The sequence below is a fragment of the Urocitellus parryii genome, chromosome 4, assembly GCF_045843805.1.
Source record: "Urocitellus parryii isolate mUroPar1 chromosome 4, mUroPar1.hap1, whole genome shotgun sequence".
Classification (NCBI taxonomy): domain Eukaryota; kingdom Metazoa; phylum Chordata; class Mammalia; order Rodentia; family Sciuridae; genus Urocitellus; species Urocitellus parryii.
This window is the reverse complement of record NC_135534.1, coordinates 67,343,624-67,364,172: the sequence shown is the minus strand read 5'-3', so window position 1 is coordinate 67,364,172 and position 20,549 is coordinate 67,343,624. Positions and strand designations below refer to the sequence as shown.

The 20,549-nt window shown below is 36.9% G+C and overlaps 1 protein-coding gene across 3 annotated transcripts in view; it reads right to left on the bottom strand.

The window, feature by feature from the left end:
* Acer3 (alkaline ceramidase 3) overlaps nucleotides 1–20,549 on the bottom strand; it is a 187,913-nt gene that overhangs the window by 6,735 nt on the left and 160,629 nt on the right. For all 3 annotated transcript variants that reach the window (XM_026387342.2, XM_026387340.2, XM_026387341.2), the window contains exons 8-10: nucleotides 5,646–5,747; nucleotides 4,138–4,242; nucleotides 563–608 (exon numbers count right to left, since the gene is read on the bottom strand). In XM_026387342.2, coding sequence (XP_026243127.1) covers nucleotides 563–608; nucleotides 4,138–4,242; nucleotides 5,646–5,747 — 253 coding nt within the window. The remainder of the gene's footprint in view (nucleotides 1–562; nucleotides 609–4,137; nucleotides 4,243–5,645; nucleotides 5,748–20,549) is intronic.

Genomic DNA, 20,549 nt, shown 5'->3' with positions numbered 1-20,549 from the left:
CCCATTGAAGCCAGATTTAAAGTTAGGTAGTAGGTGTAGTTAGGTAAATCGGGTCTAATATCATATCGAGTGAAATCTAAAATGGAGGCCATGCTGAGAATGATTCTGGGAAAAGCAGGACAACTCATGGAATGTTAATGAAGTCCAGGAAAGGCCCTAGGCCAGAGTCCACCCCAAAGAAATGTTAATGGAGCCCAGGAAACAGCCTCCAACAGATTTGGAGATAGCCCATCCAAAAGAAGTGATAATGAAGTCCTTCCTGCCCAGATTACTTGTTACATTCCATCACCAAAACTAAAAAAAGGGGAAACAACTGCACTTCCAGGGATTCCACCTCTTGGGTCCCCTTCTTCCTCCAGGAGAAGTCTTTTCTGCTGTCCTTTAATAAACTTCTAATTTCTACTCTGACCTTGCCTCAGCGTGCTCTCTGGTGTTATTCTTCAACATTGGGGAAGCAAGGACTAGTCACCGGCCAACAGCGGTAACACCATCTTCCCAATACCCTCCCCCTTCATATATACATGCACATGCCCGCCCCCCTCCTCGCAGGACATGGACTTACTTTCACTTTTGGTCTGTGTCTCAGGTAAAGTGTCCTAGTGTATAAACTGGAAGAAAAGGGGATGGGGGAAAGCTCTTAGGAATAATTTTTAATCAATGAACACTGGTTTACTGACACAGTTAACCATACTGCCTTTGTATATACAAAGAAAAAAACACTGGCATATCTAACATGTGGCAAGGTGCTAAGGAAGGCAGAGAAATGATTAACTTGTATACCATGACATCAGAATGTTTGTAGTTCAGTAGTGGGCATCCCACTAATGCTTGATATGATTTATGTCACAATTAACTGTTCCATCTTTTTTTTTTTTTTTTCACTGCCTCAGGACTGGGCTTGAACTCAGAGGGACTCTACCACTGAGCTACCTTTCCTTTTTTTGTTTTGGTACCAGGTGGCACATAACCCCCTGAACCATATCCCTAGCCCCTTTTATATTTTATTTTGAGATAGGGTCTCCCTAAATTGATTAGGGCCTTGCTAAATTGCTGAGGCTGGTTTTGAACTTGTTGTAATCCTACTGCCTCAGCCTCTGGAGCCATTGGGATTACAGACATGTGCTACCTACCTAGCTTCCCAACCCTTTTTATTTTTTATTTTGAAGTATTTTTATTTACATGCTTCAGTCAACGAGATACCTCTATATCCCAAATTTCCACATAACTGAAGCTGAAATATCTAAGCTTCTTTTAATTATTTAGAATGAAGTATCTCTAAAGAATATTTTATTATTTCTCTTTTTAAAAAAATGATAGTAAGGGTTGGGAATGTAGTTTAATGTCAGAGAGCATGCTTAGCATATGACCCCCAGCACAAAAAAAAAAAAAAAAAAAAAAAGAAAGTAAACAATTTAAACATTAACAGATAACAAATTAAAAAAAAAAAAAAAAAGAACTCAAAACCCTGCCACTTACTTGAGAGGCTGAAGCAGCTCAAGTTCAAGGCCAGACTGGGCTAATAGTAAGACCCTGATTCAAAGGGCTGGGGACACAGCTCAGTGGTAGAACACTAGCCTAGCAAAAAAGACTGTGCCACCAAATCTAGTCAAGTTTTATTTTTCTACATTCACTTTTTTTCCACATGCAATCTAATTTTCCCACAGGCTTAATAATTTCATTAGTATGAATCTGTTTCACATAAATATTAGATTTTCTTTCTTTCTTCCTTCCTCTCCTTTTTTTTTTTTTTTTTTTTTTGGTACCAGGGATTGAACCCAGGGGTGCTTAATCACTGAGCTACATCCCCAGCCCTTGTTATATTTTATTTTGAGACAGAATCTTGTTGCTTAGGGCCCTGCTTTGCTGAGGCTGGTTTTGAACTTGTGATCCTCCTTCCTCAGCTTCCAGAGCCGCTGGGATTACAGGCATGTGCCACCATGCCTGGCAAAATATTAGATTATTTTTCTATGTTGCTATAATCTTTCCATATTTTTAATTTTAAATGGTGAAATAAAGGACATATTATAATTTATTTTGTGATTCTGTACTATTGGGTAGTTTGTTTTGTCATTTTTCTAAATTAACAACATTATGAGAAGCACTTTTGTATTTATACAGAAATTTTTATTATTTTTGGATAATTTCTCAAGGGTAAATTCCTAGGAATATAATAATGGATAATAAATATAAATTTTAAAAAATATTGTTGTGATGCTAGGGATTGAACCTCATATGTGCTAGGCAAGCACTCTATTATTGAGCTATAACCTCAGCCCAACATTTTAAAAATTTATTTATCTATTTATTTATATCAGGTATTGAATCCTGGGCCACTTATCCTCTGATCCACATCCCCAGTCCTTTTTAAAAGTTTTTATTTAGATACAGGGTCTCACTAAATCGCCTAGCTTTTTGCAAAATTGCTGAGGCTGGCCTCGAACATGCAATCCTCCTGCCTCAGCCTCTTGAGTCACTGGGATTACAGGTGTGCATCACTATACCTGGCCCAACATTTTATTTTTATGAACACATGTAATTGTCAAATTTCTTCTCAAATGCTTTGCATTAATTTATACTGTCAAGTAATGTGTGATCACACCATTTTTACTGCAATATAAGGAATGCTGAAGGGAGTTTCAAAAAACTATAGTTCACTTTACAAAATGCATCCCATTATTTTATTTTAAAATTATTATTTTGAATAGGTAATGAGTCATTTGGCAAAACAACTAAAAAAAAATGCAAGAATACACAGTAAAAAGAAGGTGTCTTTTCTACCCTTGACCCCCCTAATTCCCCGCTTTCATGGCCCAAAGGAAACTGATGTTACTTATTAGTTTCCCTACATAAACAGATAGTTTATGCCTTTATAAGCATACACAAATGTTAATCTTTTTTTCCTTCCCTCCCCTCCATTTCTTTCTTTCTGTTACTGGAGATTGAGCCCAGAGGTGTTTTGCAAGTGAGCATATCTCCAGTCCTTTTTTATCTTGAGCTCTGCTAAGATTTCTTTCTCACAAAATAGACATATTATTGTTTTAAAATGCATTTTCTTCTAGCTAAATGAAATTTTTTTTCACTCATTTGCTCCAAGTATCTCCAAAACACAGGGTCCCTTCTCCCTTTTTAAAATTTAAAATAGTTTCAAATGAACAGGAGAGATTTGTATGATAAATTCCTGTAACCCCTTCTCTCAGATTGTTACCAATCATTTAATTACCTTTGTTCCATCATACCCACACACCTACATATATATGTATATATATATATACACACACACACATACCACACATACACAAATTATGCATATAAATACATGTACACATAATATACATATATGTGCATATGTATTCTATAGAGCCTCTGTCTGACATGATGTTCAACCACACCCTAAATATCCCAGTGTGTTCTAACATAAAACAAAGATACTCTCTTAAATTACTATAAATAGCCCTTCTAATCAGGAAATTAACATTAATATAACAGTAATATCTAAGTCACAGACCTCAATTCAATTTATTGTCCTAGAAATTTCTCTTCTTTCTTTCTTACTGAGCCAGGTTACTAGCCAGGAACATAGTTTGTATTTACTTTTCTTCTATTGACACAAGGTCTTGCTAAGTTGCTTAGGGACTTGATAAATGGCTTAGGCTGGCCTTGAAATTGTGATCCTCTTGACTCAGTCTCCCCAGTCACTGGGATTGTGTCATTGCATCCAGCTTCTTTGTATTCTTCTTTTTATTTTTATTTTTTTTGTGGTGCTGGGGATGGAACTTGAAGAATGGTATATGCTATGCAAGTCCTCTATTAGCATTGACTGAGCTACATACAGCACCAGCCCTTTTAATTTATTTTTTAAAAATTTGACACCGGTCTTGCTATGTTGCTCAAGTTGGCCATGAACTTGCATCCTCCTGCCTTAGCCTGGTGGGTAACTGGGATTATAGATGTGTGCCATGGCTCTTAGCTGGAGAGGGACTTTTTAAAAGTCATTAGTGGCAAAGGCAAAACTGGAACGTAAGTTCCTGATCTATCTCTTAACATTTCATACTTACACCATTCTATTCTAAGAGGAAAAACAAAAAACAAAACAACCCTTCAATACTAGGTTAAAAAAAAAAAATCTCCATTTCCTACCTGAAAAGGATGTGAAGATAAGAACCCAGTCCAGTTAAAATATGCCACCATGCATGAAACTGTGTGGTAACACCTAGAATAGGTGGCGCCTCCCTTCGAAAGTCCCTGTGTAGAGAGGAGGAAAAAAAAAAAATCACATTAAAAGTTAAAAATATTTATTAGCACTAGTGTTGACAGTGTTAAGAGTGTTTTGAAATACCACTTTCAAATATGGCAATTATTTAATTTCCTTAAGTTACCATACTATTTTTTAAAGTGTATTCTGAGGAAAGGACTCCTAGAAGTTCCATGAAGTGACTCTACTCAAATTAATGTGAGAAACATCATATACTTTTTTGCCTTCTTTTTGGTAACACACTTTGGGAAACGCTAGTCCAGCTAGTTAGTTCCCTTGAGTCTATCCACTAAGAAACTGGATATATGCTATTCCTCTTACCTTGGTGTGGCACCATGTAAAGCCCTTTAATAGCTATTATTTTTGTTCATATTCAGTGATTCCTTGAGAAACCTTTATTATTAGCTTTGCTTTAAAAGTATTTTTGCAGGTTATGAGAGTTGCCTAAGTCAGTCAGTTAGCTGTACAGCTGGGTGTCAAATTCCAGATTTTTTTTCTCTTTTCATAGTACTGTAAGGGTCCAGCAGAGAGTCGGAGAAAGAGACCACAAGAGGGGCTGGGGATGTGGCTCAAGCAGTAGCGCGCTCGCCTGGCATGCGTGCGGCCCGGGTTTGATCTTCAGCACCACATACCAACAAAGATGTTGTGTCCGCCGAGAACTAAAAAATAAATATTAAAAATTCTCTCTCTCTCTCCTCTCTCACTCTCTATAAGAAAAAAAAAAAAAAAAAAAAAAAAGAAAGAGACCACAAGAGACCAGCCTCATGCAATAAGCAGGGGGAAGTTTTATTGAACCAGCATGCTGGGGCTCAAGGCTCACTCAGGAAGGGAGAGCAGCCCAGAGCAGAGGTCAAGCAGAGCTTAAGTACACTTTTTGGAGAGGGTGGGGGGCTTTGCATACATCAGAACAAATCATCTTGAGGCGCGGGAAAATTGAACAACAACTTTGAGACATGATTCTGGGCAGGGGTGATTGGTCACTCCTGAGCGGGGTACACATTTAAACTGATTGGTTTTGTGGCCTGGATGCTTACGTACTGAGCTATTTGGAGCCCTTAGCTAATAAACAACCAGGGAATCAATGGAAATATTTACTGGGCAGTTCAGGTATTGTCCTAACAGCTACAGAGATTACAGGTTCCTGGGGTAGCAGAGGAATTTAACAATACCTGGTCTATTAATATTTTTTTTTAGCCCAAGCCTTTCAATTTAGAAACTTTACAATGCCCAGTCTTTTACACTTTAACTCAGACTCTTGCAGCTTAGAATCAGCTTAGAAATTTTACCTTTACAGTACTAGAGTTTGAACTCTAGGTGTAGCAGAATGGTAGAAATTTTCTGTTTAATACAAAGCTTCCAAAAATATTTCTCAAGGAATGAAAATATATCTTACCTCAGCGAGTCACAAAAGATGTTATCTATGTTCCATAATAAAAATCCCAATAAAAATAAACCCAAAGATGTATACCCCAGTCCTCTAAGCCATGGATAAACCCTGTAGAAAAAAAAGAAAAGCAAAATGAAAATTTCTCAAATCATGTCATGAACACAGCTTGGAGTCATCATTTTCTGAGAAGGAAAGGTTTTCATTAGTATTAAAAGCCAGTTTGTATTTAATGCATTTGCTGAAGATGTGTAGGGCCAGTCTTCCTTCCTTCCTATACTGGGGATTTAACCCAGGGGTACTTTACCACTGAGGTACACCCCCAGCCCATTTTTATTTTTACTTTGAGACAGAATCTTGCTTAATTTCCTAGGCTGGCTTTGAACCTGTGATCCTCCTGCCTCAGCCTCGAGAGTTGCTGGAAAAATAGGTTGTGCCACCATGCCTCGCCCCATTTTTAAAAATGTAGGTCTTGCTGTGTTGCCCAGGGCTCAAGTGATCCTCCTGCCTCAACCTTGTGAGTAGATAGGACTACAGGTGTGTAATATGCCCAGTCATTTCCCAAATATATTTGCCATTAAAAGGTACTGACAGAGAATGGGCCACCAAGACTTGCTAAGTATAACAGGAGGCTAATCTCACTAACTCAGAGACTAGGGAATGGTGGATTAGAATTAATGTGCATCAATTCACATGCTCTGTTAGGCACTAAATTTAAAACACACACACACACACACACACACACAAAGACACACATTCATTAAATTACTTGATAATATATACTGAGCGCTTACTGTTTTCCTAGCATTGTTATGAGCATTTGAGAGGTTGGCAGTGCATAAGATAAAAGTCCCTGCTCTCAAGGAACTTACAGTATAAAGTGAGAGGGTAAATAAAAACATAACTGATTTGAAAAAAAAAAAGGCCTGGGAAGGGGAAAGATGGTGATATGGAGGTATTATCTGGATGGGGTGTGCATACACACACACACACTCACTCTAAAATCTTTAAATAAATCCTTGAAGTATGGATTATTCTTTTTACTTTACCAGTGAGGAAACTGCAGCTTGGTGAGTTACCCAAAATAATAATAGCAGCTTATTTATTTTTTATAGCTTCAATGAGGTAAGCTGTATATATTTTTAAAGTATAGATTTGATGAGTACATCTGTACATACCCATGAAACAACCACAACAATCAAGATAATCAACATAACAACATCACCTCCAAAAACTCAGTTTGCAATTTTTTTTTTAGAATGGAATCATGCCATATATAGTCTTTAATGTATGGCTTTTTTTGACATTTTGAGATTCATTTCATGTAGTAATGTGTATCAGTACTTCATTTCTTTTTATTGCTCAATAGTATTCCATTGTATGGATATAGTACAATTTATTTATCTGTCCAAATGCTGGTGAACATATTTGTTTCCAGTTGAGCAATACAAATAAAGCAGCTATAAACATCCATGAAATGAATGGTAGGAAAGAAATGGCTGGGTTGTATGGCAGATAAATGTTTGACTTTTTTTTTTTTTTGTGATACTTTGGATTAAACCAGGACCATGTACATATTAGGCAAGTGGCTACCACTCAGCTGGATCTCCAGGTCTCCAACTGTTCTCCTAAGGCATGGCTCTCATTTACATTTCTACTGTTTCAGTTATTCCACATCCTCAGTACTCGGTATGTTCTTTTCATTTTAGCTATTCTAGCAGTGCTATTTCATTGTAGTTCCTCTTCATCTTTCTCTTCCTTCTTTTTTTTAGTGCTAAGAATGAACCCAGGGGCATTTAATTACATCCCCAGTTCTTTTAATATTTTTATTTTGAGACAGTATCCAGCTAAATTGCCCAAGCTGGCCTAAAACCCTCCTGCCTTAGCTTCTGGTGTTGCTGGGATTACAGGTGTGTACCACGGTGCCTGGCTCATTGCTTTTTTTTTTTTTTGGTACCAGGGATTGAACTCAGTCAGGGAGGGGCACTCAACCACTGAGCCACATCTCCAGCTCTACTTAGAGACCAGGTTTCACTGAGTTGCTTAGTGCCTCACTTTTTGCTGAGGCTGGTTTGGAACTCACAATCCTCCTGCCTCAGCCTACTGAAACTCTGGGATCACAGGTGTGCGCAACCACGCCTGGCTGGATCATTGCTTTTAATTTACATTTCCCTAATCGTTAATGTCCTTGAGCATTTTTTCATGTGCTTATTGACATCCATATATCTTCTTCGATGCAGTACTTATTTGCTTTCTTATTATTGAGTTGTAAGAATCTTTTATACATTCTACATGTACATCCTTTTTTGGATAAATATTTTGCAGGTATTTTCTCCAAGTCTATGATTTGCCTTTCATTTTCTGAACACTGTCTTGAAGAATAAACTTGTCAAATTTTTTTTCCCTTTGGAATGGTGTCTTGCTGTGTTGTCCAGGCTGGCTTGAACTCTTTGGGCTCAAGGGGTCATCCTGCCTCAGCCTCACAAGTAGCTGTTATTACAGGCATGCATCACCAAGCATGGCTACTTTTTTTTTTTTTTTTTTTTTTTGAGAAAAAGGAAAAAGAAGGTTTATTGCTTTGCTAACAAAGGAGAAATACAGGGGACTCCTGTCCCAGAGGCTGTGATTCTCCCTATCAGGGAAAACAGAAGGCTTTTAAAGAAGCTCTTTAAGGGTTGCATTCCAGGTGTGATCTGGTAGGGAGTCCCTAGACACCTTAAAATTTTTTTAATAATGGTGTTAAATTGAAGTTCATTTCCTCTCATAAGATTATTCAGTTGTGATGCATAATTTGTCAAAAAGATGATCTTTTTTTCCTACATTACCTTGGCATGTTTACTAAAGATCAGGTCAATATGAGTGTACAGGTCTATTTTTGGATGTTCTGTTGATTTGTATTTGATTCTCACCACCAATGCAATATTTTCTTTATTGGTATAGGAGTAAATCAAGTGGTGTTAAGTCCTCTTTTTCTTTGGTGCTGGAGTTGGAACCTAGGGCTTATGCATGCTAAATGTGCTCTATTACTGAGCTACACATCCAGTCCTAACCATCTTTGTTTTTCTTTTTCAATGCTGTTTGGTAATTCTAGATCTTTTGAATCCCATTTAAATGTCAGAATCATATTTTCATTATATTGAACCTACAAATAAATTTGGAAGAATTGACAATACTGAGTGAAGTATTTTTTGCTAATAAATAAACCTCTTAGCAAAAACCTGTATAGTTTTCAATGTACAGATCATACACATAATTTAACCCTAAATATTTAATGTTATTATAAATTTTACTTTAAAAAATTTTGTTTTCCATTTATTCAGTGCTAGTATATAGAAAATGATTTTTTGTTTGAATGACTGAAAAAATTTCACTTATTATTGCTAGTAGTTTTTTGGTACATGTTCTTTGATATTTTCAGTACACAATCATGTTGCCATAAATACCACATTGGATAGGACTTCCATCAGCATAATGCTGATAGACATGGTATTAGCATAATATCCTTATTTTATTCTTGATTTTCAAGGAATACCCTCCACATACACACTGGGAATTGAACTCAGTGGCGTTTTCCCACTGGGCTATATCAAAAGCCTTTTTTATTTTTTATTTTGAGACAGGGTCTCACTAAGTTGCTGAGGCTGGCCTCGAACATGTAATCCATGTAATCCCCCTGCCTCAGCCTTCCTAGCTGCTAGGATTATAGGCATGTGTCACCATGACTGGCTCAAAGAAATTTCAAAAAGTGTATCATGACTAAGTGTGTTATATACTATAGAGTTTATAAGAAATCCCCCTTCTTTGTGGTGCTGGGATTGAACCCAGGGCCTTGTGTATATTAAGCAAGTACTCTCCCACTGAAAAAATGATTTTATCACTAGTTTGTAAGGTCTTTTGTTTATTATTTATTTTCAGATCATAAACAAAATGTTGAATTTTACAGAATGCTTTCTGTAAATCTACAGATACCATCATGCAGTTTTTCCCCCTTTATTTTTACTTTTTGGAATATGTAGAACAGTTTGAATAAATAGTTTTACATACAGTACCTTACATATAGAACAGTGTGTTCACAAATTTAAATAATATCTGAATGTACAATGTCATGTGTTTTTTTTTTTTTTTTTTTTTTTTGTGGTGCTGGGGACTGGGGCCTTGTGTATGCAAGGCAAGCACTCTGCCAACTGAGCTGTATCCTCAGCCAGCATGCATTCTTATCAAAGATAAATTTAAGTTCACTGTTTATCAGTTCTAAAGTACATTTATACAGATTGCTAGAACTGATAAATATAATGAGGCATAAAATATTCAAGTGTTATATTGTCATCAAATAGCCTCCTATTAATAGTCTTTTCCCCCTTTAAAAAATTTCCTTTATTTTTAAAATATGGTGAACAGCAATAATAGATTTTTTTCAACTATCTTGTTATTTTAACTATATATATTCATATACAAGTGAATAAAAAGGTGATTGATTTAAAAACCCAGAAGGAAAGCACAAACCTGGCAATGTATGTAAAGGGCACTACTCTACTGTTGGATGAAGGTTCTCAAGAGAAGATGAGTTTATAAGAGAATCACAGATTTCAGCTTTTCAGAGTTTATTACCGTCCACATTTGAGGAAGACAAGAATGAGTCTCAGGAAATGGGACTCATTCAGAGAAGGTACCTGGCAGGGTAGCAGTTTGTGCTAGGTGTGGAAATGTGACAGGAATATGATTAGGAAGGAGTAGAGTACTGTTTGTTTTTTTTTTTTTTTTTTTTTTTTGCTTCTAAACTTACTTACCATGGCCAATCTTCAGCTCTCAGGAGTAGTTCAAAGCAAAATTCTTCTGTGGGGTGAAATGAATTGTCTTTGGTTATCCAGGTAGCAGGGCACGGAGGAGAGAGCAAGAACTTTATCAGCACATGGTCCATGCAAGCTAAGTACAGGTATGATTCTAGGAACATTCTACCCATACATTGTCAAGTGCAAGAGTGTGAAATAAGAAGGCCTCAAAAAATCTGTTTGGAGTTACACTGTTTCATTCTGGACTGGCTGCTTGTCTGGTGTATAGCTATTCTCTGAAAAGTCCTTTCCCTTCACTTTCACCTTGGGAGCTACCCTTGCCATCTCTTGGGTTGAAGCTCCTGTTTTGAATCCAATACCTTCCTCCTTATTGTATTACTCTCTCATATTGGAGAAAAACATTCTCTAAAATAGGAGCATGTTCCAAAGCAACAGTTTATGGGATTCAAGGTTTGAGAACTTTTAATCTATAAAAAATATTTTCTCTATATTTTATTGATAGTTTGAGGGTACTGATCTATTGTCTTCTAGTTTCTAATGTTGCTTTAGCAAGTCCAAAGTCATTATGATTTGTAATCCTTTGTATGTCTACCTGCTCCCCAGTTCTATAAACTTGTTGAATCTTCCTTATTATTCTGAAACTGACATGGATATATTTTCATCCACTGTCCTTGGTTATTCAGTGGGCTCTTTCCTTCTAATAACTCATTGCCCTTCAATTATAGGATTTTTTCTTTAATTATCTGGGTGATTTTCTCTCTATCATTTTGTCTGTCTTGTCTCCTCTCCCCCCACTTTTTATAGTATTGGGAATTGAACTCAAGGGCTTATACATGCTAGGCAAGCACTCTGTCATGGAGCTAGATTCCAAACCCTTTTTTAAAAAAAACATTTTGAGACCGATCTTGCTAAGTTGCTTAGGCTCTCCTCAAACTTGTGATCCTCCTGCCTCAGCTTCCGAGTAGCTGGGATTACAGATCTGAGTCACTGGGTCTGGCTTCTTCCCTCTGCCCTTAACATTAGTTCTTCTATTCTGGTTCACCATTATCTATTCAATAATATTCCCTTGGAATCTCTTCTATTTTTCATTTCTTTCTCTTTTTTGTCCATACTCAGAGTGGATTCTTTATAACTAGATTTTTCAAAAAGTTCACTTTTTCATTTTATCATATTTTAAAATTTTAACATTTTTTGGATTCTGTTTCCTTTTTATAGTACCCTACTCTTGAATCATAGGTATATTATCTGGGGGAATATTAATGTACTAATGATATTTATTTGAAATTTTATCCTTTCTGCATCAATTCATTCTTTCAAGTTTAGTTTTTCATTATTATCTGTTCTGGACTTTTTCATATTGGATGCATTTATCATATGTGAGGTACTATCTCTTCACTGTGTAAGTGTGTGTGTGTGTGTGTGTGTGACCTAGATCAAACCCAGGAAGTTTTGACAGGGTCTTGTTAAGTTGCTCAGGCTAGACTCAAACTTGTCATTTTCCTGCCTCAGCCCCAACAGTCACTGAACCTGGCTATAATCCTAGACTCATTTTTTAAGAGTCCAAAAAAGGGAGACTAAAAAGGTGATCATAGCCCAATTTTACAGAATCTTCTCTTGGTAGAATTTAAAAAGAAGCAAAATGAGATACTGGGTGATCTTCAAGATAGTGTCTCTGTTTTCTCTTTAATTAATTTATTTTTTCCATTCTTCATTTCTCTTCAGGTTTACTCTTGTTTTCTAATTCTTGAAGTTGATTGCTCAGTTAATTATTTTTCAACATGTCTATTTCTAATGCAAACACCTAAGATTATAAATTTCCTTCAAATAACCACCTTAGCTACATTCTATTTTGATTTGTAGTGTTTTCATTATAATTCCATTCTAAGTACACTCCCTACAAACCCATGCTAGGGATCAAACTCAGGCCTTGCACATGCTAGGCAAGTATTCCACCACTGAGCTACATGGCTAGCACCCCCTCCCCATCTGAGTGTTTTAAAATTTCTAATATAATTTCCTTTTTTACTCATGAGTATCCCCCCTCCTCTCCTTTTTTGAGAGGGAGTCAGGCTATCTTGCCCAGGACGGACCTGTACTCCTGGCTTTAAGGATTCTCTTGCCCCAGTATTCTGAAGAGCTGGGAATATGGGTTCTGTGCTATTGCACGTGGCTGGAAGTATGGTTTTAAGTTTGCAAGACCATGAACTATTTTAACTAATTCTGTTTTACTTAAACTAGTTGCCCTGTACCCAGAGAACATGTTCTACATGATACTAATTCTTTAAAGTTTTTTGAGCCTTGCTCTAAAGCTAAAATGTGGTAGACTGACAATTTGTTTCATACATGCTTGAGAAGACTGCATTCTTTAATTGCTGAGAGTACTAGATCATTTTATTATATATTACTGAAATTTTATCTATAGCTTTATTCATTTTTTTTTGGTCTGAATTACTGTGTTAAAATACCTGCATGATGGAGCATTATCTATTTCTCTTTGTAATTTTGTCAACTTTTGCTTTAAAATTTCTGAAAAAGCTTAGAATTGCCATTTTTTTCTGATAAACTGAATTTTTATTACTTATATGGAGAACACATTTGTTTTAAACAATGTCTTGAAATTTTTTCTATTATTAAAATTTCAAGTATCACTTTCTTTTTTTTTCCTTTTTGGTACTAGGGATTAAACCCAGGAGCACTTAACCACTTAACTATCCAGCCCTTTTTATTTTTATTTTTTGAGACAGAGTCTCACTAAATTGCTAAGGGCCTTTCTAACTTGCTGAGGCTGTCTTTGAATTTTTGGTCCTTCTCCCTGAGCCTCCCCTGCTGCTGGGATTACAGGTATGTGCCATTGCACCTGGTTCTTTTGGATTTAATTTTCAGAATCCTATTTACTGCCTGGTATGTCGAGGGCGGCTGAGGCAGGACGATTGCAAGCTTGAGGTCAGACAGGACAACATAGGGAGACCCTGTCCCAAAATAAAAAGGGCCGGTGATATAATTCAATGGTAGATTGAAACTGAGTTCTATCCCAGTACTGGAATGGGGGAAGTCTTCCATGCTTCTGGAAGATTATTGTAAAATCAATTACTAATTTTAGTAGTTACTGAAAGCACACATGTAAAAATGAAATGACTAGGACCTTAGAAATTACATAACTGATAATCCTCCCTTCTATCTAACATGTTATTTCCCTTACCATTTTAATACATTTTGTACATTTTCTTTTTCTTTTTTTTTTCCACATATAATATCTTTATTTTTTTATATGGTGCTGAGGATCAAACCCAGTGTCTCACACATGTGAGGCAAACACTTTACCACTGAGCTACAGTCCCAGCCCTCATTTTGTACATTTTCAATCTCTCAAATTATACATTAGTATTTTAAGAAGTCACAATATTTTGTTGAAATATTTTGTCATTTTTACTGTTCTTTTTTGCATCTCAGCTCTTGCTCCTAAATTTACAATATCTTTTTGAAGGTCTTTTAGTGAGATGTACATTAAGCCCCCCTTATCTGCAGGGTTTCAAGGCTCTCAGAGGATGCCCAAACTTTTGGACAGTACCAAATTCTATATATGCTATGTTTTTTCCTATACATGCATACATATGCAGATATCACTATATCTTAACTAAGCTTTTCCATCTTAACTAAGCACTTATTTCATTTAACTATTGCATTATGGCTGTAATATTTGCAGTTTGAAGTGACAGCAAAATTAGCATTTATTTTTCTTTCCTCTCAATTTAATGGATAGAAATTTTGTTCTTTAGATCTTAGCAACTGCAGCATGCAAATTTTTTCTTTTCCTTATTAAGTTGAGAACTGTCTCCTTTTCACTTCAAGGAAGTACTTAATGGCTTCTCTTTGGTATATCTAAACTGCCAGCAACACTATTCTTGTACTTCAGGGCCATTAGTAAGTAAAATAAAGGTTACTTGAACACAAACACTGAGATACCTGGACAGCTGATCTGATAATAAAGATGATTACTATGTGACTAACAAGAGGATAGTGTATTCAGTGTGGATACGCTGGACAAAAGGCTAATTCATGTATCAGAAGGGATGGAGTGGGACTTCATCATGCTACTCAGAATGGTGTGTAATTTAAACCTTGAAATAAAAATTGTTTATTTCTAGGAATTCTCACTTAACATTTTTGGATTGTGGTTTGCTATGGAATGCAAAATCATGGTTAAAGGGGGAACTACTGCACTGGCAAACTTCTTCCATTTTATTTGTCTCTAAATGTCTTTACCTTACCCTATTCTATTTTCTTTTTAGTATTTATTTTTTAGTTTTAGGTGGACACAATATCTTTATTTTATTTTTGTGTGGTGCTGAGGATCAAACCCAGTTCCTCATGAATGCTAGGTGAGCACAACCCCAGCCCAACCTTACCCTATTCTTTTTTTTTTTTTTATCTTTATTTTATTTGTATGTGGTGCTGAGGATTGAACCCGGGCCGCACGTGTGCCAGGCGAGCTCGCAACCGCTTGAGCCACATCCCCAGCCCAAGAAGAGGGGCTTACCCTATTCTTGAAAGATATTTTGATATAGAATTTCAAGCCAATGATTAATTTATTTCAGTATTTAGGAGGTTACAGTTCATTGTGTTTTGATTTCCATTGCTGCTATTCATCATGTATGCTATAGGCCAATTATTATTCCTTATAGTAATATGTCTTTTTTTTTTAAAGAGAGAGAGAGACAATTTATTAATATTTATTTTTTAGTTCTTGGCGGACACAACATCTTTGTTTGTATGTGGTGCTGAGGATCGAACCCGGGCCGCACGCATGCCAGACGAGCGCGCTACCGCTTGAACCACATCCCCAGCCCCAGTAATATGTCTTTTTTTTTTTAGCCCCCCAGTGCTGTGGATCAAACCCAGGGCCTTGTGCATGTTAGGCAAGTGCTCTATACTGAGTTATGTCTCCAGCCCATAATATGTCTTCTATTTCTGGAAGCTTTTAAGGTTTTTGTCTTTGGATTTCATCATTATTAGTATGCTTTTTCTATAAGCATTAAATCATAAACAACTCTATTTTTAAGCAAAAAATAATTTTATACTTTCAATTTCAAGAATAATGCTAAGTGAGCAAAATGTAGGTCTCTCCAGGAATGACTTGTGACCATTACCACATAAAAAATCTTGCAAAATGAACTGCTTTTCTTGTCACAATTAGGAAGGTGAAGAATTGGGAAGCCACTGGACTAACTGCTACATCCATCATCGCTCTTACTATAATTCACAGATCGAGTAGCTGCAATCACATGTATTTACTTTAATCATGAAACACATTCTAGATCTAAACCATTTGTAGATGACTTACATAGTACTACTTTTTTCCCTCACTGAATTTGATTCTGAATTTGAGTCTCATGTGAATATATGTGATTGGCAGAATCTGAATGCTATCTGGAAACTTACTGCACAAAAGAAATATGGAAAATATAGCTTTAAAAATTTTAGCACCTACTACACAGGATGGCATACTTGAAGATATTTAGAATGATACTGAGTGAGCTGATCTTTTATATCTGCTGCACCTGAGAAAGATTTACTTTTATTTATCCTGCTTAAAATTTGCTGTTGTTCTTGAACTGTGTAGTCTTGTCTTTTATCAATTATAGATTTTTTTCACCTATTATCTTTTTGGATATCTCTTCCTCCCTCAATTTTGCTATTTTTTTAAAAATTGGAAAAACAATTAGATATAAATTATTCCTGTGATGTTTTCTTATTTCTGTAGACTTGTCTTCCAATGTATTAATTCATTCTTCAGCTGTATCAGTCTACTTTTAACTTATCCACTTAGTTTTTAATTTCAATTATTTTATTTTTTATGCTAGAATTTCTTTGATCATATCATATCTTGCCTTTCAATTTTATCATATTTAATAATCTCCCATTAACTTGACCTAATTTTCTTTTAGTTCATTGAATATTTGCATTTTCTCCTTCTTTCTTTTTCAGTACTAGGGACTGAACCCAGGGCCTCATGTATTCCCAAGTCCTCCAAATATACTCTTGAAGCTATTTACTGAGGCTGAGGAAACTTGAGAGATTGGGCTGTGCTTTCTGAGGCACTTCTCCTTCCAGTTTGCCTCTCTGATTTTCTGCCCCATTGTTGGGAAGAGAAGCCAGTTCTTAGAAATTGCTTAGAAATGTTTCTTCCAAATTCACAATAAAATGAATATTCCAGAAGGATGGTACCACTGATATTCTGTTCTTTTGCAAATACCACACAGAATCAGTACTAGGTTGCTCAAGTTGTAGAGGCATGTAGTAATGTGGAAATTGGAGTTAATCTGAAAAACTGTTTGGCATCTATAAGGAGGAGAGGCATGGTGGCACCTCAATGGTATATTTCCTTACACATTCTCAGAGAAGCATTTTTTCCCCATACCCGAAAAAGAGATTGCCATGCTACCTTCTTACTGGAGGGGGAAAAATTGGGTGGGGAGCAGTCTTTCACTTGCCATGTACTTATTTGATGGTTCTGGTTTTATTTGTATGTGTGCAAGGTGATGGGGAAACAGTTCCAACTGGCAATCTTTACCATGCCAAAAGTTTTGTCTATTTTGAGGTTATGGAAACTGAAGGCTCTGGTCTCCTGGTATCAAATGCCTTCAAGTTGACCATGATCTAAGCACTCATTTGTCACTTTAGTTTGCAGTTCCTTCTTTGGATTTGGTGTTTTGGAATTTTCCTTGTTTCTTTGAGCTCAGCTAGACTTTTACAGGGTGTGTGCTGTATTTTAAATTATCCAGAATTTCTGTGTTTTGTTATAAAAGGAATTTTCAAATATTTTATCAGACATATATTAAAAAAAACCCAGAAGTTTCTGAGTTTCAATTTGATATTAAGAACTTTCATGGATAAGCACAATCCTGGGTTCCAGGGATTACCAAGTTAACTAAGACTTTAAGAAGCTCACAACATAGTTGGGCAGACAGATGAACAACAAGGAACACTGCTAAGTGGAATGATCACCAAACAGATATATAAGAAAGAAGCTTTGGCAAAGCAGATGAAAGAAAGATGTTTTTATTTCATAGGCTTGCCATTTGTTAAAGTACCTATTCTTTTTTTTTTTTCAGAGCTGGGTCTTAAATCCAGGGCCTTGTGCATGATAGGCAAATGCTCTACTACTGAGCTACACACCTCCAGCCCTGTTAAATACTTTCTTTTTTGAGAGAGAGAGAGAGAGAGAGAGAGAGAGAGAGAGAGAGAGAGAGAATTTTAATATTTATTTTTTAGTTTTCAGCGGACACAACATCTTTGTTTGTATGTGGTGCTGGGGATCAAACCCGGGCCGCACGCATGCCAGGCAAGCGCGCTACCGCTTGAGTCACATCTCCAGCCCCTGTTAAGTACTTTCTAAAGGTCTGTCATTTGGATTACTAAAAGTACTGGTATCCCATCCACACAGACTTGATTTAAGCCAAGAACTGTGTTTTATGCTTCTTTACATTTCCCAGGTGCCCAGATTAAAAACAGAATAAACCAGGAACTTCTGGTTCCAGAAATATGTAGTAGATACATCTTTTTCCTTTCTTTCCACTAAATAGAACAAAAACCCTGATATTATATAGAAAACAAACATGAGAAGACTGAGAAGTAGAAGGAGGCTGACTAACCAGGGACCTTGAAACCTGAGAAATGATACAGTAGTGAATTTCCTTTTTAAGTTAATATTATTTTGAAAATATAAAAAAAATCACAATTGAATAAAAAAAATCACAATTTAAAAAAATCACAATTGAAGCTAGGCACAGTAAAGTACACCTGTAATTCTAGACTCGAGAATGCTGAGGCAGGAGGACTGAAAATTCAAGGCCAGCCTCAGCAACTTAGCAAGATGCTGTCTCAAAAAATAAAAAGGGCTAGGGATATAGCTCAATATTTTGCACCCCTGGGTTTGACAGTCAGTACAAAAATAAATAAATAAAAAATAAAATCACAATTGCATGTTCTTATGGGGTATAATATGATGTTCTGATACACATATACAAGGTGAAATAAAATCAAGCTAATTAACATACACATCACTTCACCATTTTTTTTTTTTTTTGTGGTAAGATATTTACTCTCAGGTTTTCGTGTGTTGTTTTGGTGGTACTGGGGATTGAACCCAAGTACTTTCTATCAGTGAGCTACATCCCCAGCCCTTTTAATTTTTTTATTTTGAAACAGGGTGTTGGTAAGTCACTGAGGCTGGCTCTGAACCTGTGATCCTCCTGCCTCAGCCTCTAGAGACCTGGATTACAGCCATGTGCCACTTGTGCCTGGCTTTCTTAGCTATTTTGAAATACACATTATTACCAACCATTGGCACTGCTGGGCAATGCATCTCAAAAACTTATTTCTCTTGTCTAAAATGAAAACTTGCATCCTTTCATCAACCTGTCTTCATTCTTTCCCTCTCCCCACTAGCATCTGGTAGCCACCATTTTACTCTCTACTTCTGAGTTCCACTTTTTAAAATTTCACATGCAAGTGAGAACATGTGATATCTTGCTTAGTCCATTTCAGCATATTGTTCTCCAGGTTCATGCACCATGTGTTTTCTTTTTACCAATATATTCCAGATTTAGAACTAAAGAAGCTAGCAACTCCATGCAATAATACAGGATTTCTCACTGGAAACTTTAAAGTCAAAAGAAAGTAAGTGGCACAGCATTTTTCAAGTTCTGAAAGGAAAGAACTGTCAACTCAGAATTGTATATTTAGTGAATATGTCCTTCAGGAATTAGTAAATACCAAGACATTCTCTAGCAAAGGTGAGCTAAGAGAATATACTGCCAGCAGATCTATCCTAAAAGAATGACTACAGGAAATTATTTGAACAGAAAGGAACTGATGAAAGCAAGATTTTGGAACATCAGGGAGGAAGAAAATGGAAAGAGTAAAAATATGGGATGATAAGGGCAAATTCCAGATGTCAAGGGGTGAATGCATGCATAGAATAGTTACTAGAACACCCTATAATAACATTTTCTTTATTAGCATAGTAAAAGGCACATCTTGCCTCTCTCTCCTATAGAGAAATGTTTATTTGTCAGCTCTGACAAATAAACTCTCATGTGTATCTTTGCCCCGTCTCTATCTTTCATTTCTTGCTCATCAATCTCTTATTCCTTGCTTTCCCTTCATTTTGGTGCCGAAACCTGGGATTGGGTTCCCCAGTGTGCCTGCTCCCCTCTTTGAGGGTCACTGAGCATCCCTGGGCCCAATCTGGATTCCATCGTGGGACCAGGCCCTTCATTCTGCCAAACAATTCTGCACCCACCACAGGACATTTCAAGTAAGACTCCTGTCACCGGTCGACCATAACAACCTACGGTCCCGGAAAGTGACTTATTGTCCGGCACTCCCAGGGTTACTTTGTGGTCGGGGGTACCCCCAGCCACAGCTTTCACAGCTAAGGCTGATCCTTACTGTTGACCAAGTCTATAGGTGGTCTTTTATTTGGGTCCTGGGTTTTGAGAAAAAAAATCACTGAGGGTGATTGGGAATTGTTCCTCAGCCTTGGATAAATCTCTACAGCTTCTGCCCCCACATAAGTCCCAGCTGGGTGCCCAAGTGCCTCTATGGGCCCTGCTCTTGACACTTACCCAGCAGTAGTAATGACCTCCTAAGCATAACTGTCCTCTCAACTGGGTGATACTACAGACTGGGGGATACCCCACCTCTAAATTCACCTCCTATATCTCACCATGGGTGGCTCCTTATCCATTCCCTCCCATAGTCCTCTAGGCTGCCTCCTGGCTAACCTAGGGTCTCTCTCTCTCACCCTGGACCTAAACCCCCCAAAACTTATCCACTTGTGCAATCAGATCTGGCCTCAATATCCTTTGGATAATGACTCTAAATGGCCACTTAATGGCAGTCTAGATCCCAATATTATTAGGGATCTTTTCAAGTATGTTGAGCGTTTGAGAAAATGGAAAGAAATCCCCCCATCCTCAGGCCTTCTCTTTCCTTCCTTCCAAATCATCCCTCTACTCTTCCTGTTCTCTGGCCCATTCTGCTGGCTCTTAAACCCTCTCCTCTCAACCTCAGGACCCTCTCAAAAGCCCAGACCTTCAACCCTGCTGACGAACCCCCT